This window comes from Gobius niger (assembly GCF_951799975.1).
Source record: "Gobius niger genome assembly, chromosome: 7".
Taxonomy (NCBI): domain Eukaryota; kingdom Metazoa; phylum Chordata; class Actinopteri; order Gobiiformes; family Gobiidae; genus Gobius; species Gobius niger.
The window spans coordinates 31,234,995-31,254,756 of record NC_136858.1 but is presented as its reverse complement, the minus strand read 5'-3'; the positions used below and the strand labels follow the sequence as shown (position 1 = coordinate 31,254,756).

At 40.2% G+C, this 19,762-nt stretch overlaps 1 protein-coding gene across 6 annotated transcripts in view; it reads left to right on the top strand.

Annotated features, from left to right (window-relative positions):
- Window positions 1-19,762, top strand: part of sorbs1 (sorbin and SH3 domain containing 1) — a 99,164-nt gene that overhangs the window by 12,094 nt on the left and 67,308 nt on the right. For all 6 annotated transcript variants that reach the window (XM_079560572.1, XM_079560571.1, XM_079560573.1 and 3 more), the window contains exons 2-6: window positions 12,630-12,672; window positions 13,423-13,506; window positions 14,138-14,263; window positions 16,127-16,236; window positions 18,871-19,009. In XM_079560572.1, the coding sequence (XP_079416698.1) occupies window positions 13,473-13,506; window positions 14,138-14,263; window positions 16,127-16,236; window positions 18,871-19,009 (409 nt within the window). In that variant the 5' untranslated portion in view covers window positions 12,630-12,672; window positions 13,423-13,472. The remainder of the gene's footprint in view (window positions 1-12,629; window positions 12,673-13,422; window positions 13,507-14,137; window positions 14,264-16,126; window positions 16,237-18,870; window positions 19,010-19,762) is intronic.

The window sequence follows — 19,762 nt, the reverse complement described above, 5'->3', positions numbered from 1 at the left end:
ACAGTTAAAGCAGCATAAAATATAAGAAAAACAAATACAATCAATAAAAACATCAACATAAAATTAATCAATTACAGTAAGAGGCAAGAGTGTAGATAAAATACTTTCAGTTATATGCATGTATATGCATATAATATATATATATGCATCTTGAGCACTATTTTTCTCTGTCTTAAGCACTATTTTTACTTGCTCGTTCACACAAAGTTACCTAACCTCTGTTTTGTCGCTCCTTCTCCTCTGGACATCAACATAAAAATGTATCAATTACAGTAAAAGGCAAGAGTGTAGATAAAATATTTTCAGTGCATGGTGATTTGATGCTACATAAAGACATAGCACCTCTAGTTTGATCACTCTTTGTTCCCTAGAAAGCTTCATCTTCTGAAATAATTTTGAACGCTGTTTTATAATAGCAACTAACAGGGAAATTGGCACATCTAAGCTCTGTGTAACTTCTTGAAGTCGACTTGTTAAGTTTAGAGCCTGTACTGTGTGAGAACAGTTGGCTCTAAGGATATTGTTACATCCCTGTGTCGCTGTCATCAACATCTCAGTTCAATTATGCTTTGAAAGATTTACTTTACTAATAAATCACTCTGACATTTTCAAGCTTTTTATTTTAGTTTTTCCTCCAAGTGAAAGTGTGTGACGCTCTAGTGACTATCCCATAATAGTCTCTAAGCCCTGTCCATTACCGACATGTGAACAGTGTAATCCTATGGGGGCCTATAACTGTGAGTCAATTATACATTTCCTTTTATGCTGCCGTTGTTTGAAATGAACTTCAAATAGCTTCAGTTTAGGAATGCTCAGAATCCTGTGCAGGCTGTTTATGGAAGTCCCGGGACGTGCCTTTGGACCTTTTGGTGGAGGGGGGTGGGAGGGTCTCTGCTCTCTGTTAGGGGGGTCTGAGCTACCGGCCGATCCATGTTTGGAGCTGTTTGGTGGGATCCGCGCTCTGGCTGCTGCAGCGCTGGAGAGCTTCACTGCTCTGTCCCGATTGTTGACAAAGCAGAAGTCAATGGGTGTGTTACGTAACCGTCCCATAGTGCGGCGGGGGGCGAGTGACGGGAGCCTTTTGTGTTCTGTTTTAAAGGAGACATTCACATTGAGTTTGTGTACAGCAGTGGTCCTCAACCTATATGTGGCGCGGACCAGGAGCGTAGTATGTATATGCTACTTACAGAAGGATTTAGCATTGTTTAGATAGATCCATTTGTTAACCTCTTAACTCCCACCTGGGCATGTTTTCTCCTGTTCTCCAAATTCTCCAAATATGATAGCCTATTGGGGAAAAAAAGCGTCAAAACAGTGACAAAAAATTTGAAGAAAATGAGGATTAAAACGCAACAAAAAAGCGCCAAAAAGTGACCAAAAAAAAGCAACAAAAATGACAAAAACCCAACAAAAAAGAGCAGCAAAAAAGTGACAAAAATGCAGCAAAAAAATGACAAAAATGCAGCAAAAAAGTAACAAAAAAGTGACAAAAATGCAGCAAAAAAAGTGACAAAAATGCAGCAAAAAAGTGACAAAAAACACTGCAAAAAAGTGACAAAAATGAGATGATGATGAAATAAAAAAAAAAAAGGCAAAAGACAAGAAAATGCATTTGGTTTTGGCGGGTGGCAAGAGTTTAATCATTATTTAATCTTGTTCTGTCATTCTCTATTTTAGACTATAGTCCCCAACTTAGTCTGGACCTCAGTACTGCCATACTCTTAATATGCTTAATAAATAAGGCTGAGTAGACAGTTGCATAAACGAGATGATTAACGAATTAAATCAGAATGGCAGCATCATTAATTCATTGATCTCTTTAAATAAACAGGCTGTGACACGGTTAAGTGCAATGGCTGCAAATGTCAGGACCCCGGCTGGAGCGGAAGGCAAAGTTTGTGGACGATGGGCAGATTTTGTTTAGAATTTTTTTTCAGGAAGCTTTTAGATTTGGGTTAAGCCACACTGGAGAAAATACGCTTGGTCCAGTCGGGGGTTAAGAGATTAATGTTTATTTACAGTATTATTACAACTTTGGTCAAAACCTCGTCTGATCCTCATGGGATTTGTACCCCGGGCCCATCCCTATAATCCAATCTTGATTTAGTCCCTGCTTTGGTCCGGTTTAGTCCCGGTTTAGAAATAATGCCCCAGCATGGGAGGACAAGTCAAATGCAGAGACACATTTCCCCACAGGAACAGCACAGTGGACTGGCTTAAGTTTAATTAACAAGCACATCTTCAAATAAAATAACTTAAGGGTTAGTTCTGATTTAGTCCTGGTTTAGTCATTTAGTTTTGGTTTAGTGGCTATCACTTGGTGGGTCTGAGGGATTTCTGCCGGGCCTGTGGGACACAGAGCGGCCTGGTACCACTCCTCATTGTTTATTTATAGCAGGGATCTGGAGTCTGCCGCTGATATATGACTGTTTGGTCCTTCTGCTGCAGAGGCTCAAACACAGCTGTACATCACGCGCCTTCAAACTGCATTATCTGTCTGCACACTGACGTTTAGTGGAAAACGGGAGGATGAGCTCATTTCTCTGTGACTTCATGACTATTAAATCAACAGGCGATTGGACGTATATACAGCATATATATGAATGTGAAGAGTGTTTATAAATGTCTGGATAAAGTCTAGCCATAGCCATGTTTACTGAAAGTGAGCAATAGTGCGGAAACGACATGAAGGTCCATCTCTACTTTAACTTTTGAGAATATTATGGAAACGCATGCCTTTAAACAAGCAACTTTACCAAAGAAGTATCAATTTAACACTTGTTTTGGGGATTTAGCTGTAGAGTGCCAACAATCCAGACCAGTTTTCATGATATTTGTAGCACCACAGCATATTCTATGTTATAGCTATGGACACATGTTATAGTTCGTTTGAAGGCTCTCCGTAGGTGAAAACAGTTAACAGATTAACTCCTCTCTCCACCTCTCTCCTCTCTGGACAGACACTAACATTATGGGAAATGCCTAAATATCTCAGTTTCAAATAAATTTTCAACGGCAACATTGTTGATATGTTTTGAAACGTCGCATGTACATTTAAACAGCCTGGTTCTCGGATTGAAGACTTTATCAGGATGTTTCTCAGCTGTCCTTGGATCACTTTTGACCATTTTCAGAGAAATGTTAAAATCCCAACTGGGAACATGGGAGGCCGCTCTGCTTTGTCAAACGCACTCCAGGGAGCGAAAGAGAAGGGTCGGGTTTACAGCTGTTCACTATGCAACACCACGCCCCCTCAGACAAAAAAAAAGAAAAGAAACAATAATATACGGTATATATAAAATGTTCAGATCTTGACTTTTCACAAGTTTTTGATCATTTATTTCACTTATGTTCATCACAGAGCTACCAAAATCACACATAGTAAGGCGTCTTAGAGTGTCTAGTTTCGTAATAAAAACACAACAACGCTAAAACGTGTTTTTCCGTTTTTGGCACTCAATGTGTTAACCACTGGCTTTATGTCATTTTACTTTACCTTATATATAAACAGGACATCTTTATCTGTAATTATCATGAATCATCACCAAAAAGTGATATTGTAGATTTTATGAAAGAATTTGGATATTTAGTATTTATTATTTGTGCCTATGGGCCTATGGGTTTTTGTATAGCAAAAACAATTATCGAAGTTTTTATTTTGGTAATTAAATGGAAGGGCTTATTAACTTGTTATAGATTTGGTCTGGCAGAGACAGGGTACACACTCAGACAGTTCAGTCTGAGCTACTTAGAGTTCTATTTTTAGAAGAAAAGCAGGTGATGTTCAATCAGGTAAAGCTTAAATGTATGCTACAATTAACTACTACTTACTATTATTTAGTCTGTACAACCGTTTTGATCGGTATAGTTTATCGTTATGATCATTTCAGAAGTATAATTAGATTATGGGGTGCCATAAGCCTCTTAATGGGAAACACTTTGACAGAGTAATCTTTGAATAGGAACAGACTTTTGTCACATCAGTGTGTTACAAATAGAGCACACTAATAGAACCCAAATGCACTGCTTCAAATCAATAGCTTTTGAGATCAATAGGACAATATTAGGACAAAATGGATTTCTTTTCTTTTCTCATACTTCATTATCCATGTAGGGAAACTGTCCTCTGCTTCTGACCCATCCTTCAGTGGCTCTGTGTGCCATCCTTCAGGAGCAATGGGAGAAAATAAAGCAAGAACATTGACATTCTTTAAGCTTTGGTCACACAAGGTTGACACAGGCAGTTTAGGCGCCATTTAGAGCGCTCCTTCCTGCTTTGTGATAAGTTTAATAGCAGTTGTTTATGGAGACATCGTGTGCGGCGCAGCAGCTGATCTCACGTTGCATTCCTGACACTTGCTCTTCCCTGACTGACCTTTGCATACTTTTCACATTATTAGAGTTACCACAAGTGCTCCATCACCAACATGGAGGTATTCAGAACAAACCGGTAGCACATTCCTCCAGTGTCCCACCTGTTTCAAATAAACTGACCCCCATGGGATGGTCTGTACTGGGCAGAGATGGCTGGAGTGGCTTGTGCTGTTCCTTCACCATGGTTAATTCCTTCTGCTGCCAGCGGAGGGCGCCCCATGCAAGAAACAAGATACTAAGAGAGTAGTCCATTCTCATCAAGTGTCTCCTCCAGATAATATGCATTTTTCTGAGTAGAGGTCGATTGAGGTCGACCGATATATTGGGCCGATTAAAGGCCAATATCTCTAGAACCGAAAGTGATAAAGGAAAAGACCTGGAAAAGAGCTCAGTCACAGCCTTAAAGCGAGCCATCCTACAACTTCCTAGGCCTCAGGGGAGCTGAGAAACACACATACACTCCCATCGTATTTGATACATTTTATTTTGCAGACTTCTGTTTATGCTTTCAGAAGCAGAGAAGGGACACAGCGGTTAGTGCTTGTGCTTCACAGCCAGAAGGTCTGAGTTCGATTCCCACCTGGACGGGGCCTTTGTGTCTGGAGTTTGCATGTTCTCCCCGTGTCTGCGTAGGTTTCCTCCGGGTTCTCCGGTTTCCCCTACCACTAAAAACATGTACAATAGGCCAGGATGAATGAGAGTGTTAGAGAGTGTGCATGTGGGACGATGGATGGAAATTAGGCCAATGCTACAATCCGGTGTGGTGTGTTTACATGCATGAGACCCATGTACTGTATGTTCATTAGCATGCACTGTCCCTACCAAATAAACCAAAAATAAAAACATATATACAGTGGGGAAAAAAAGTATTTGGCCAAAATCCAATAGAATGTCTATGTGAAACTGACCAAATACTTTTTTTCCCCACTGTATATGTTTGGTTTGGAATCTGCTGATTTTTGTCTTTTAACCTCTTTACCCCCACCTTAACCAAGTGTCTTTTCTCCAGTTTGGTTTTACCCAAAGTGCAACTTTTTCCTTAGTTGCCATGTTGTTGTCGCTATTTTCATTTCATATTTGTCACTTTTTTTTGTCGCGTTTTTGTAGATTTTTTTTTTTTTTGTGCGGCTTATTTATTGTGTTTTTGTCACATTTTTGTCTCTTTTTTGCTGCACCTCGATCCCTTTTTTGGTCACTTTTTGTTGTGTTTTTGCTGCTTTTTGGTCACTTTTGATTGCTCTTTTGTGGTGTTTTTTTTTTTTTGTACACTTTTTGTTGAGGGTTTTTTTGTTTTGTTTTTCCGGTTCAGGTGGGGGTTAAGAGGTTGAACAAGCTCCCTCTACATTACCTAAACTTGAATGTCCTGAATAAATCAGCACTGCAATAAATGTAATCTAATAAAGCGCCCCCTGCTGACACAGTTCAACACTTACATATTTTGCAGTTTAGAAGTGTCATAGAGAGGATTTTAGACACAGCATTTGTAAAAATCAGACAAAAATATTGATGGTGCATATCGGCATCGGCTTTAGAAAAACCCATAACGATGAACTTCTAATTCTACGTTACAAAAGTGCTGAATACTGTATATCTTTAATTCAAATCTTGGCCTTTTCTCAAGATCTTGTAAACAACATTTACAGTTCGAATCTCCCTCAGACGTTTTATCCAGAATCACTTCAGAAAGATCCTCAAAACTAAAAGTAATTGAGTAAATGCCACTGCGGCGCTGTTCTGCTCCTGGGACGGGTGCAGAGTTGTGAGTGAGTTGGGACGGGGGGTGATTTTTAATGCCCGGGTCGCGCAGTTGTTGAGTGGGTGCTACATTCCCAGGTGGCATGTGGTGACAGGTCCATCTGGGCGCGCCTGGTGTCAAAAACAAACATACCCCCCAGAGAGGCATGGTTCAAGGTCAAAGTCGGGGCTGTCCTTATACCCCCCTCGGTGCGGACGGGACCCTCAGAGCCGAAACGGGACATCCCGGGAGGATACAGGCTAGAGCTGTGGACGCTGTGGACTGCTAGTCTGTCAGACGCATCAACAAGTGGGTAACGCTTTAGATTGAACTTGCTCTTTTGGGAGAAGCGGATTTTAGACTGGTATGAACGTGTTGAGATTAGGTTTTGAACTCTGCTGCCTGTATTTAGACGCAGGGTCAAAGCAATCTGACCTCGTACGATTTCATAATTAAGTGGCAGGATTGTCACCGACGCTCCAAATTGTTGGTTGATGATGGAATTCAAATCTATTCCAGGTATCGCATTGCTCCATCTACCAAACGGTCACGATTCAACAAATGTGTTCTTTCTGCTGCTTTGTGGTAACTGTAGTTTGTTTTATTCACATATGGAAGCTGAATTTTGTTTTTAAGTTACAGCTGATAAATGCACTGCTCTAAGTACAGTAACATCATGAACTCAGCAGAACATACCGAATGACCAGGTTATTCCAACGATAGATTTTCTTTCTTCCCTGATTGCACGGGCATTTATCAGGCTTATATAGAGGAAGAGAGGTTCAGGGAGCATGAGGCAGGATTTTAACCCTAACCAAGATCATTACATGATTTGAGAATGTTTGGGATGTGCTGGAGAAGGCTTTGCGCAGTTTTCCGACTCTCCCATCACCAATATGAGTTTTTTGTGATGAATGAATGCAATCTGGACTGAAATATATCACTTCAGAAGATTATTAAAACAACGCCACAGCGAATATGTGCCGTAAATTAAAGATAAAGATGCTCCCAATGCTGAGTATTTACAATTCCAGTTATAAAAGTTGAAACCAATGCTGAGGTGCTCAAAAGTAGGGTATATAAGCCACATAGGCCATAGGCTATGCGTGACGAGGGCTGGGAACCGTTACATTTATTTTGATACCAGTACTTAAACTATACTTCGTTCTCGATACCTGAACGATACTCTATCCGAACTCTTTCCGATACTCTTTCCGATACTCTTTCCGATACCTATGCTAAAATATTTGTCATCCAGAACCACAAAACAGAACAATAATGTGTGGTGGAACATCCTTAATTTTACAATATCAGGTTCATCTCTAATGTCAAGAAATGTGTGAAAAATGGGGGGAAATTGGGAGAAATTCTGGCATAAAATAAGGGGAAATTGTGGGGGAAAAATTTGTTATAAATTGGGTTAAAAAAAATGGTCGTGAATAGAGAAAATACGAGTAATAAAAAATGAGCAAAAAGGGAAAAGAAAATTGGGGAAATAGCACAAACATTGTTTTTTTTTTATTAATAGGAAAAAATATATAAATAAATAAATAATCTTTGCAAAATTTGGGCAAAAAATTAGGGAAAACATCATTTATTTGAGCTGAAACAACCAAGTCACTTCCTTTAATGCTGTCCCTGGACCAACAGCATCAGAACTTGGATTTTTTTCTGTGCCTGCTTTCGATACTTTCATTTTTTCAATTCCCGTAGTATCTAAACCTTTTTACGGTACACAGCCTTATCCACTTTGCTCTATGACTTTTAAAATGCAAACAAGCTTTTACCCTTGGCCTGTTGCAAAAATGCTATAAAAAAAACGCGTGTTTGAACTTCGAGCTCAGAGTTTCTGCCCCAAAGCCATCGCTCCAGGACTGAATATGTACACAGGGGAATTACTGGTAGTTTTAGTCTCATGTTTGCCTTTGGCCTGGTCGATACTGGCTCCACCGCTCGCTGGAAGTGTTATTGCTGCAAATAATTGAGCTTCTCGCAGCCACAAACAAGTCCCCTGCTGTCATGGGAAATGTCGGGGGCCTGTATCATGTTTTTGTGCTTTTTCATTCACTCAGCGTGAGTTCGAGTGATCTTCAAATGATTCATTCAATCTTTTTATTTACTTACATGACATGACTCTCTTCCTGTTTTCTTATGTTTGAAGCTGTGAAAGTTGGAGGTAGTTATTGCCCTCTGTTCTTTGTGATTGTTCACTTAAACGTGCATTTCAGGTGCGTGAAAAGATGTGGGGATTTGGACTGTTACTTAAGCGACACAAACAGCATTTACAAAATATGAAAGCAAAGGAAATGTACTCCATAAGCAAATCAAATGCATGATAAAAATGAATAAAAATAAAGCAATCGTCTAACTAGAATTAAGAGTTAATCTTGTCTTGAGTAGCCTATAGTTTTGACATTTTCTCCAGTTCAGCTTTACCCAAATCGACCGGAGCTTATAGCCTATAGGCCAGAGTAATGTCTCATTTGAAAGCTAAGACCTACAGAACTGATGTAAACTTTTTTTGTTGCATTGTTGCCTCATTTTTGTCACATTATTGTCATTTTTTGTTTCCTTTTTTTCCTCACTTTGTTGTCATGTTTTTGATGTTTTTTGTTGCTTTTTCTGTTCTTTTTTGACGCTTTTTTATCACTTTTTGTCACATTTTTGTCATTTTTTGTTGCTTTTTTCATATTTGTTGGGTCTTTTGTTTTTTGTTGCTTTTTCATGTTTTTTTAGTCACTTTTTTGTTGCTTTTTGCAGTTTTTAGTCGCGTTTTTGTCGCTTTTTTATTGTAATATTGTTGCTTTTCCAGTGCATTTTCATCTATATTTGTATGCTTTTTTTTTAGCTTGATTTGGGTAGTGCTGAACTGGAGAAAATGTGCTTGGTTCAGGTTGGGTTAAGAGGTTAACTACTCTAATTTACCATCTTTTTACATCTCAAAGTGCTTTATTAGTCATTGCACAATTAGACGAAATCTGAAATAGATCAAATGTGTGGGGTTAGTCCTGAGCAATAAGAAGCAATGTGTTCAAATGTGTCCAGAAAATCTCAGAACAATAAAATAATCCATGTCTGTACACATTTGATTAATATTCTTAATTTGAGCCATTTAAAGTAATCTAATAGTTATTTGTATTGAGTCTACCCCAGCTGCAACAACAGAGCGAGAGGAGCTGTCCAGACTCTGGCCCTGTACCTGGGCTCTGAATGTCTTGCTTCTTGCACTAATTGGATTTTACAGCGTAGATTAGTCTTGTCCAGGAGACGGATGCTTTGCCTGTTTTCTCTCAGACTCGACTCTTCCTAAAAAGGTGATCGTTCTCCCGCCTGTTTACTCTGCAAACTCCACTCTGCAGCTCCTCATGTTCTCATTATACCTATCGCACGCCGACATCTTAAATCACCGCTTCTGAGAGAGGCTCCACGTGAGTTTTACGGTATTAGAATTGCAATCGGGACTGAAATCTACAAGAGAGCGCCGCATCTGAGGCAGGAGGTAACAGCATTTGACTCAAGGGTACAGAGATATTTTAATTGTTTGTAAAATGTTTTAATTTTTGTACATAGTTTGGACAGTACATATTCAGTCTTCAAGGCTTGGCTACATATTGTCATTTTGGACTTTGTAATATATAACATGGCACATGGCTAAACCTCCGGCACGTCTGACCTGAAGGATGGGTCAGATGTTCAAAATTATTATCTTGTTGCACTGATCTCTAGTAATTCTGCCATATTTTTTCACATGTGCAAACTAAAGTATCTGTCCAAATCCATGACGTTATACAAATTACACAGCGGAAAAAAGCAAACTAGTGTTTCCTCTAAGGGTAAAAAAAATCTGTCTTTGCTGCAGTGTCCTTCAGTTGGAGATACAGAAACCTTCAGATGCAATTTGCATTAAGAGATTGCACATTGGAACTCAGATGATTGCTTAGAAGACTTAAAGGGGGGGTATTATGCAAAATCGACTTTTTCAAGCTTTACATCATGTTATTATGTCATTCCCTCATTAAAAACATGCCTAATGTGTTGCCTTGGCACATTCATGTATTTTTGAGCAATCTGTATAAACTCTGATGGCGGCCATTTTAGGGATTAGTTTGCCTGAGTCCTCCTAGGAACGCCCCCACCTCCCGGAGACGCCTCCGAGCCGAGTAACCAACCACTGCTCCTCAGCAGAACCCCCTCCCCACTGATTCCACAGACAGTGTGTGGAGGGGGCGTGTCGGAAAGGGTCAGAGGTTCTTAAAGAGACAGAGGCCTATTTCAAGACATTCACTACAGCCATTTTGAGAGTATCTATATAACCAGAATGCTCCTTCTAGCCACTAGGGGGCATTCAATTATAAAAAAGGAAAGATTTCTACACGTGTCCAGCAGAGGGCACTGACATAATAAGAGCTCAGGATATGAACAACACATTATAGCCACGTGGTAAATGGACAGTCTGCCCCAGGGCGGCTGTGGCTTCAATAGCAGCTTACCACCACCGAGTGTGGAGTGAATGAATAATGACTATGTTGTGCTATGAGGAACTTGTGACACAGGCTTGTAAAGTGCAACACAAGTGTAAGCCGTTGTTATTAAATGGGCTAGATGCAAGTTGGTAATTGTATACTCACTACTGCCACCTCAGGTCTTATGTGTAACTGCAGCTTCTATATTAAGCTCGTGCATGACGGCACTTCGGACCCGAATTCACACCTTTTTGAGTGACAGTGCAGAGGCAGTTGTGGTGAACAGGTCTGGGCTCATTCTACACATTAGGACATTGCTGGAACATGTAGGGGGAGGAAAGTAGGCTACATAATTTTAACATTTAAACTCTGTATAGTCCCTTTAATGAAGCTACAGTGAAGTTGGGGCTTTGACCAAATCACAGCTTATTATTATTCACAGCTTATTGGAATCATTTTCTCTATTATATGTGGCCTGCGACCCGCCGTGGGAGCTGAATTTTGGCCCGCGACCCAAAATGAGTTTGACACCCCTGGTATAGAGCCTGGGCTTGACTGCTGTACCTGTGCCTCCGTCTGACCCGAGCTGACCCTTGTGTCATTGTTTTCATGTTTGTGCAGTGAAGAACAAAAGGCGAAAAATTGGGTTAATGTCAAAATGGTGCATCGTGTTGTAATGTTCCTTCAAAGTTCACTTGAGGACGCTTTACGAAAAAAAAAAGTTGGCTCATTGGCTGCACTTCTTAAAAGCTTTTGGGGACGAAGAGACTGGGCGGTGGGGGGGCCAGGAAGTGCATCGATTACATTTACGAGGAGTGATGGAGAATGAATCTGAACTTTTTGATGCTCTGGACACAGCAGCAGCAGGACGCGGGGAGGAAGTTTTAAAAGCCCTTTCTGTTTCTTGTCCCCGGGGGCTGAGCTTGGCTGTAATCCCGTTTTCCTTCATCCATTTTAGGCCTTGGACTGGGCTCACATCGTGGGGAGTGTGTGGAGGGGGGGGGGGGTGGTTGAGTCTGGGCCAGGACTGCAACTTTGACCAACTCACTGATGGACATAAACATGCAAAACAGGGACATAAACATTCAAAACAGGGTTAAAACTGTAAATACAAACACAGATTATAATCAGGAGAAATTATAAATGTTTGGGGGAATGAATACAGTTCCCATGACTCTTGTGAACGGGAAATGCTAAATCAGTGCTAAATAAGAGGAGAGAGGAGAAAGCGCACACAAACGCAGGTGAATGCTGAGTGTTTATTGGCTGTAGCTTTAGTAACCATAGCGACCAGTGCCATGAGGACGTCTCACTGTTGTATTTACATTCTCCTGTCCCAGAGCAGGCTTCCGAATGTATTTTTAGAGACTCGAGGTGTCGCCAATAGCCCCGCAAAGATGTCCCAGCATCTGCCGTATTCACGATTATTAGTCATCGTCCAAACTGCAGTCAAATCCTTAACCCTGTATCACACTCAGCTGCTGCTTGTCCAGTGATGTCCAGACAAACCGCTGCATCACCAAAGTGTCAAAACCATTTAGCACTATTTAGAAAATGCCTCGCAGATCCTCAGGTCGTGATGTAGCATCTACTGTATGTGTAAGTATGTGGCACAGACCGGATTGAGACGCATCGCGAGGTGAACTTGATCACCTTTGTATCACGTTTCACTGTAACACAAGCATAAGTCCAGCGTTTCACTGTAGCTTCACCTACTGTAAGTGGAGAGGACATGTTTTATGGAATCTGGGGATATAGATTTGACAGAAATGCCTAATCCCCTAATGATCAGCTTGACACTACCAACACTTTTTCTTTTTTTGCTGTGAATTATCATGATAAAGTATTTGGATGCAGGAAGATGTCTGAGGAGAGGCAAAACTACTTTCACTATGAATACAATACGCCAATAAAAACATCCATAATGACTCAAGTGCTTGTATTTTCTTTCATTTGCTGAGTGAAATGTTCTGCAGCATGGCTTTAAGGCCACGTATAATAGACATTTGATCTATATCAATGTGAAGATTAATGCGACTTGTTTTGTCTCGTTTCAGGCCTCTCCAGTAGAGGGCAACGCCAGACCAAAGAGGGCCCCGAGTAAGTACCAAGCAAAACCACATTTCTTCTTTGTTGAGTCTCTGCAAAAATATATAATTTAAATGAGTTTTTCATCATTCATTAGCAGATTTGCATAAAAATTAATAATTCTCTTAACTCTTTTTAAGCCTTTATTAAGACCTGGTCGATGTATCTTGGTTTGCCATCTTTATTGCCATTTTGCTCCCTTTTCCCAAGAGCATCCTATGTAAACTTTAGACATTTAGATTAGGGCTGAAACGACTAATCGATTAATCGACGACTAATCGATTATTGAAATAGTCGACAACTATTTTAGCAATCGATTAATCGTTTTCTGGTTCACACAGACTAAAATGGAGCAAAAATGACATAAAAAATGTCGTATTTTTGATGAAAACCTACTTTGATTTTATATTTAGGGTCTGTAGTGTTGTGTACATTGTAAATTTCATTAATAGAGCCTTCAAAAATCATTTCCCTTTAGTTTACTCCATCAACACATCCTCAAACAGTGCCATTTAACCTATAATGTGATAAAAAAAAATTAAAAAATAAAATTTTCCTACACCATTCACAGCCAAGCAATTAATCGATTAATCGTAAAAATAATCAATAGATTAATCGATTACAAAAGAATCATTAGTTGCAGCCCTAATTTAGACACAGAGAGCAACCAGTCACATTTTCTGTTAGTGGGTGCCCTTTTAGTTCACTTTTATAAGATTTATGTGAAAGTCTAAACCAGGTCTCTCTCGCTCTCAACTCCAGCCCCCGGTCCCAGGGCGGTTTGTGCTGTGAAGATCACGCCTCTGTCCACCATGAAGGGCTCTCCCGACCTCATTCCTCCCACAGGTGCCTCATGTCTAAGCCTCATCAATGTTTCAGCAGCGACAACCACGGGACGTCCCATACTAAACACCACACCATGTCTCATACACACAAAGGGATGAGGTTGGAACTCATGTATTAGCAATAAGCTTTCAATACCAAGTGGGGACAATCTTTGGCTTACAAGTAACAAGGGGCATGTTTAACACAGTCATTAGTTTTAAAGGGGCTAGATGCAAGTTGGGCATTTTATACTCACTACTGCCACCGCAGGCCATACATGTAACTGCACCTTCTATAATAAGCTTGTGCATGACGGCAATTCGGGCCCGAAGTAACAACTTTTTGAGTGACAGTGCAGGATTTTAGAGGCAGTTGTGGTGAACAGGTCTTAGGACATTGCTGGAACACATAAGGGGAGGAAAGTACATGATTTTAACATTTTTAAACTCTGTATAGTCCCTTTAACACAATAATACACTTTGAAGTAGAAGAAGCAAACTTTTTCAGTCACTGGACCCACTTCCATCCTACCTACTTATGACCAAACAAACTAAAAAAAAAAAGAACTGACTTGTATAATACTTACGAAGTAATTTCTTTCCCCAGAGATGAGAAGCCTCCATGTTTAGACTTTGTTGTTTTTATGTCCCAGCTCTGGACCCCAGCCGAGTGTGTAAAGGGAAGGGAGTGGTGACTCTGAGAGCGACTCTGGTCCAGATCGACGATGAGGGCTGTGACAATGACGAGCCAAATGTCAATGTCATCACCGCCACAACAAGTGAGTGACAAACACAGACTCAACGACAATCAAATAGACTGCGTTTCTCCAGATGTTATGTCCTCTTAAAACAACAAAGGAACACGTTTCCTTTTGGATTGGTAATGAATACATCTTTCCATCCCTCTGTTCTAGACCTATACAGTATGCATGTGATTCTTGCGTTAGTTTAAATGTTTAATTTTTTTGTGAGCACTGTACAGCTCTATTACCACTATTATAACCCCCAACCTCATTAAGCACAATAGTTCCAGTCAAAAGTATTTTAGTAAAGTGTTCTGCATGCAAATAAATGAATGAAAAGTACGGAATGATTGAATGTGGCACGAATCTTTGCACAATTGTGCATTCAGCACACATAAAATACTTGGAGGAAATCAGCCCTTTTCCGTTTGGGTCATTTTGTATTCATTGCCTGTCATTTGTATTCAATGTCCTTATTCACGGTGAACTTCAAGCCAGGTCTAGTGGCTTCATCCACCAGGCTGTCAGGAGGCTGAACTCTCTCCCTTTCCTTCTCTGCTCTCCCTCCTTTGGATCTTGCAGTCCACAAACATCTCCGTACCTCTTCTGAGCAGTTCTGGTGTTTTACCACACCATCAATTTGTTACCATGCCTTCAGCCAAAAACGATTGCTCACATGATCTTTTACATTTTTATAATTGCAGATGTCGCTCCAACTTTGCTACTGCATTAAAACCAACAAAGCCCTTGCGGATAAACATACATTATTTAACCTCTTACCTCTTAGCCTTAACCGAGGGTATTTTCTCCAGTTCAGCTTTATCCAAATCTAAAAGCTTCTCGATGCCTATAGGCCAGAGTAATGCATTTTTGTCACATTTTTTATGTGGTTTTGTTGTCTTTTCGTCTCTTTTTTTGGCTTTTTGTTTTGTTTTTTATTGTCACTTTTTGTTGTGTTTTCAACACTTTTTGTCTCGTTTCTGTCGCTCTTTTGTTGCATTTTCGTCCTCGTTTTAGTCTCTCTTAGTTTCTATCTTTATGTTTGTTTGTTTTTTTTTGTTTTTTTGAGAAGCTTTTAGACTTGGGTAAAGCAAAACTGCTGAAAATGTGCTCGGTTCAGGTGGGGGTTAAGAGGTTAAAGTTTTAAAAGATGAAAAAACAGGTTTATCGGTTTATTCTTATATGTCCACGCTAAAGGACTTTCTCTGTAGTTAACCGCCCTGTTGATACAGCACACTCAGCGTTGATGCTTTTGTAACCTCTTTCGCCTCATATCTCATCATCATACAAGTCATAACTGTCCATAAATAACCAGACGTCTGTCGCAGTCGCACAGCAGGGTGAGAAACACACACTCCGCTGTTGAATCTGCTCTGTGGATGTAAATATTTATCATTTTTACTGCGCCCTTTGCTTGGACACATTCCTCCGCTGCCTATGTCCCACCGCACTGTTATACAACATGTCACGTTTTGAAGCATATGGAGATAAAGTGTGACAGCTCATATTTTCGAGCCCTTGTCAAAGCCACCTTTTGTTTGAGGACGTCCCACTCTGGGCTTCTGCACGGGGAGGGTGGCTCCCCTGTCGGTGCGTCCAGCGCATCGGCAAAGGCTTTTAATTGTGTGGCAGAAAGGCCATTGGAACAAACAGCCCTCACAGCCAAACTCAATAGCAGCTTTGTTTTGGTCACAAAGTTGAAAGATTGCGGGGGGTGGGGGGATCCGTGCCTATTTCCTCCGAGATAATAAGCATAAAAACCACTAAGCAAAGCGGCCGCGCCACGACCATTAGCCGGGTTTGTTGTCATAAGTTTATCTATCTGTCAGTGCAGGCAGCAGTGTCACTATCATTGTTGTTGTGGCTGCCAAACGAAGCGCTTGTTTTGGACTCTCGCAGGCGGCTGGACGGGGCAGATTAACGGAGATGAGGCTAAAACGGGATTGGCTGAAGGAGGCAGCAACAGCAACTCAGCAGATTTACAGACAGTGAGCAGCAAGCAGTGCCAGGTTAGTGCACTTACAATGTCATGTGCAATGGGTAAATCAATGCTACTTTTTATGCACTTTTTACAGGTTTTTTTTTTTAAGATTGTGCACATGCATATTTTTAACATTACTATATATTGATTTAAAGTATTCTATTTGTGTGATGTATATTCATGAAGCATAAAAGGAAACTTGTCTTTTTTTAGACTCACAACTAGGTTTGCGATTGGCTATAGCAAGTGCTTTTAATTTAACCTCTTTACCCCCACCTGAACCGAGCACATTTACTCCAGTTTGGCTTTACTCTAATCTGAAAGCGTCTTTAAAGAGGGGGTATTATGCTTTTTTCAATCACACTACAATGATGACCAAACCTTCTGTTGGTCTGTAAATGCAGTAAATTAGAATAACTGCCTTGTATAAAATTGCACTCTCAAAATGGCTGTAGTGAATGTCTTGAAATAGGCCTCTGTCTCTTTAAGAACCTCTGACCCTTTCCGACACGCCCCCTCCACACGCTGTCTGTGGCATCTGTGGGGAGGGGGTTCTGCTGAGGAGCAGTGGTTGGTTACTCGGCTGGTGACGAAAGCTCGGAGGCGTCTCCAGGAGGTGGGGGCGTTCCTAGGAGGACTCAGGCAAACCTATCCCTAAAATGGCTGCCATCAGAGTTTTTACAGATTACTCAAAAATACGTGAATGTGCCAAGGCAACACTACAGGCATGTTTTTAATGAGGAAATGACATAATAACATGATGTCCTTTCCTTGAAAATGTTTTGCATAATACCCCCCCTTTAACATTAAAGTATTCTACTTGTGTGATGTATATTCATGAAGCATAAAAGGAAACTTGTCTTTTTTTAGACTCACAACTAGGTTTGCGATTGGCTGTGTGCACAATAGCAAGTGCTTTTAATTTAATTTAACCTCTTTACCCCCACCTGAACCGAGCACATTTACTCCAGTTTGGCTTTACTCAAATCTAAAAGCGTCTTTAAAAGAAAAAAGGGTCGCAACAACAAAAACACAACCAAGAAATGATGGAAAAGTGATGGAAAAGTGACAAAAAGCCACAAAAGAGCAAAAGAAAAGTGACAAAAATGCAATACAAATGTGACAAAAACGTGATAAAAATGTGACAAAAAACTATGTAAATGTGGCAAAATGTGACGAGAACACAACAAAAAAGGGACAAAAAAGGGATAAAAAAGTGATGAAAAATGTGGGACGAAAACATGTGTCAAATGTGACAAAAAGATTAGAAAAATTGACGATAAAAGATCAGTTTTGTAGGTCCTAGCTTTCAAATGAGGCGTTACACTGGCCCATAGGCTGTTAACTTTTAGAGTGTGAGTTTCCTTAAGCTGAATGTGAGGATACAGGACAGTTTGTGATGCTTGTACTACCACATAGTACCACACAGGCTCATGAAAACAATGTAAACACCCTCCTGTTCAACTACATGTGGTTTATGTCTTGCACACCGCTCCTATAAACACGTGAACTCACAGTAGTAAAGACATTCCTTATTAGAGTGCAGTGGTTCTCAAAGTAGGGCCCCACAAAGCTTCTCTACATTAGAGGTTCTCAAACTTTCCAGGCCATGACCCCCAAGATCAACAACAACAACTCGGGACCTCCTTCTGTAAACTGTTATAAGCATTTATAATCATTTAAGGTGCAAAACTTTTAAAATCCGGTTTAATGTTGTTTGTTTGGATACTGTATGTTGACACTAGGGTCAGTTTGACTAAAAGATGTTCAAATTCAAATTCATTGTCAGAAATGTAAAAAAAATATTGTTTCTAAATCAACCCCCTCTTCAATGTCCTGCGACACACCAGGGGGTCCCGAGCCCCACTTGGGGAACCACTGGTCTACATAACACGTACACTAAAAAATATAGATTTTTAACCTCTTAGCGCTCAAGCACACTTTCACCAGTTAGACTTTACCCAAATCTAACAGTTTCTTGAAAAAAGCAACTTAACGGTTACAAAAAAAAGCGTCAAAAACACAACTAAAAGCGACAACAGTGCAACCAAAGTGCTTCAAGAATGCAACAAAAACAGCAAAACAGTCAGCAAAAAAGTGGCCAAAACGTGACAAAACGGCACCAAATAAAGTGACGACGACGCAGCTACAGAGCAAGGAAAAATTTTAGATCAGTTTTGTAGGTCTTGGAAATGAGGCGTTAAACTGGCCTATAGGCTGTAAGCTCCAGTCGAGAAGCTTTTAGATTTGGGTGAAGCTGAACGGGAGAAAATGTGCTTGGTTAAGGCGGGGGGTAAGAGGTTAAATGAAATATACATTTATTTGCACCATTATACTACTTTAAACCACTATTTAACCAACAGTTGTTACTTTTCATGTAACTTTAGCTGTAAAATAATAACACATTTCTCTGATTAGAGTCAATATGTTATTAATGGGAGGGGCCCCTTGAGATTTTCGGATCAATAAGGGGGCCGCGACGTCCCGGGACTTTGGGAATGGTGGCTACAGTACATGATAGATATAAGATGTTCCATAATAGATTTCTAAACTTCATGTAAGCCTCGTGTTTTTCTAGCTGCTCAAATGAAAGTCATATTTTGTGTGTCTTCTAATATCTATGCATCTCATTGCTGCACAATTCTCATTCTTCTCATCTCAGTCCCAGGTGAGCTCTCCGGACAGTGTGAAGGAGAACCAGGCTCCTCTCTCAGACTGTCGCTATCTAAACTCCCAGGGCTCAGTGTACCCCTGCACCAGCGCCGTCAACCCCACCATCGTCCTGCTGCAGCACAACAGAGGTACAGTTACATCAGGAGTGCCGATAGTTAGTGCAGGGCATGAATGCGTCACCATCACTGTTTTTAAAAAGTGTGTGAGCTGTGTGTCTCTTTCTGTGTGACTTCAATCCACTCGTTTCACTCGTTTGCTTGTTCCCGTCACATGTCACTGTCTCCTGTCTCTCAAAACAGAACAACAAAAGCTCCTTTATCACTCTGAAGGTATGGATTTGTAATTTTCAGATTTACTCTTTTAAGCTTAAAGTGCAAATGACAGATTTTAATGCTTTTGAAAATATTACTTATTTAGAAGGTTAAAGGGACTATATGGAGTTTAAAAATGTTTAAAGTAAGTATTTTCCTCCCCCTACATGTTCCAGCCATGTCCGTATGTGTAGAATCAGAATCAGCTCAGACCTGTTCACCATAACTCCCGAATATAGAAGCTGCAGTTACGCTTAAGACCTAAGGTGGCAGTAGTGAGTATAAAATGACCAACTTGCATCTAGTCCCTTTAACGTCTGTTTTAAGTGAATAATTATCATTGGATTTCAGTGAAGCAGCAATTTAATGAAGACATGTTGAGAAATTAAAGTGATTTTATTTGAATTTTTAAGCTAATGTTTAAAAGTTTAAAATTGATGGCTTTATCTATGTCACTTCCTGTCAGTGTCCAATAAGGAAGTGAAACTACAAACATCACAAAAATGTAGCAAAATCTTAAATAATCGTGTTAATTATATTTTAGCACAAATTGTGTCTAATGTGTCGTAT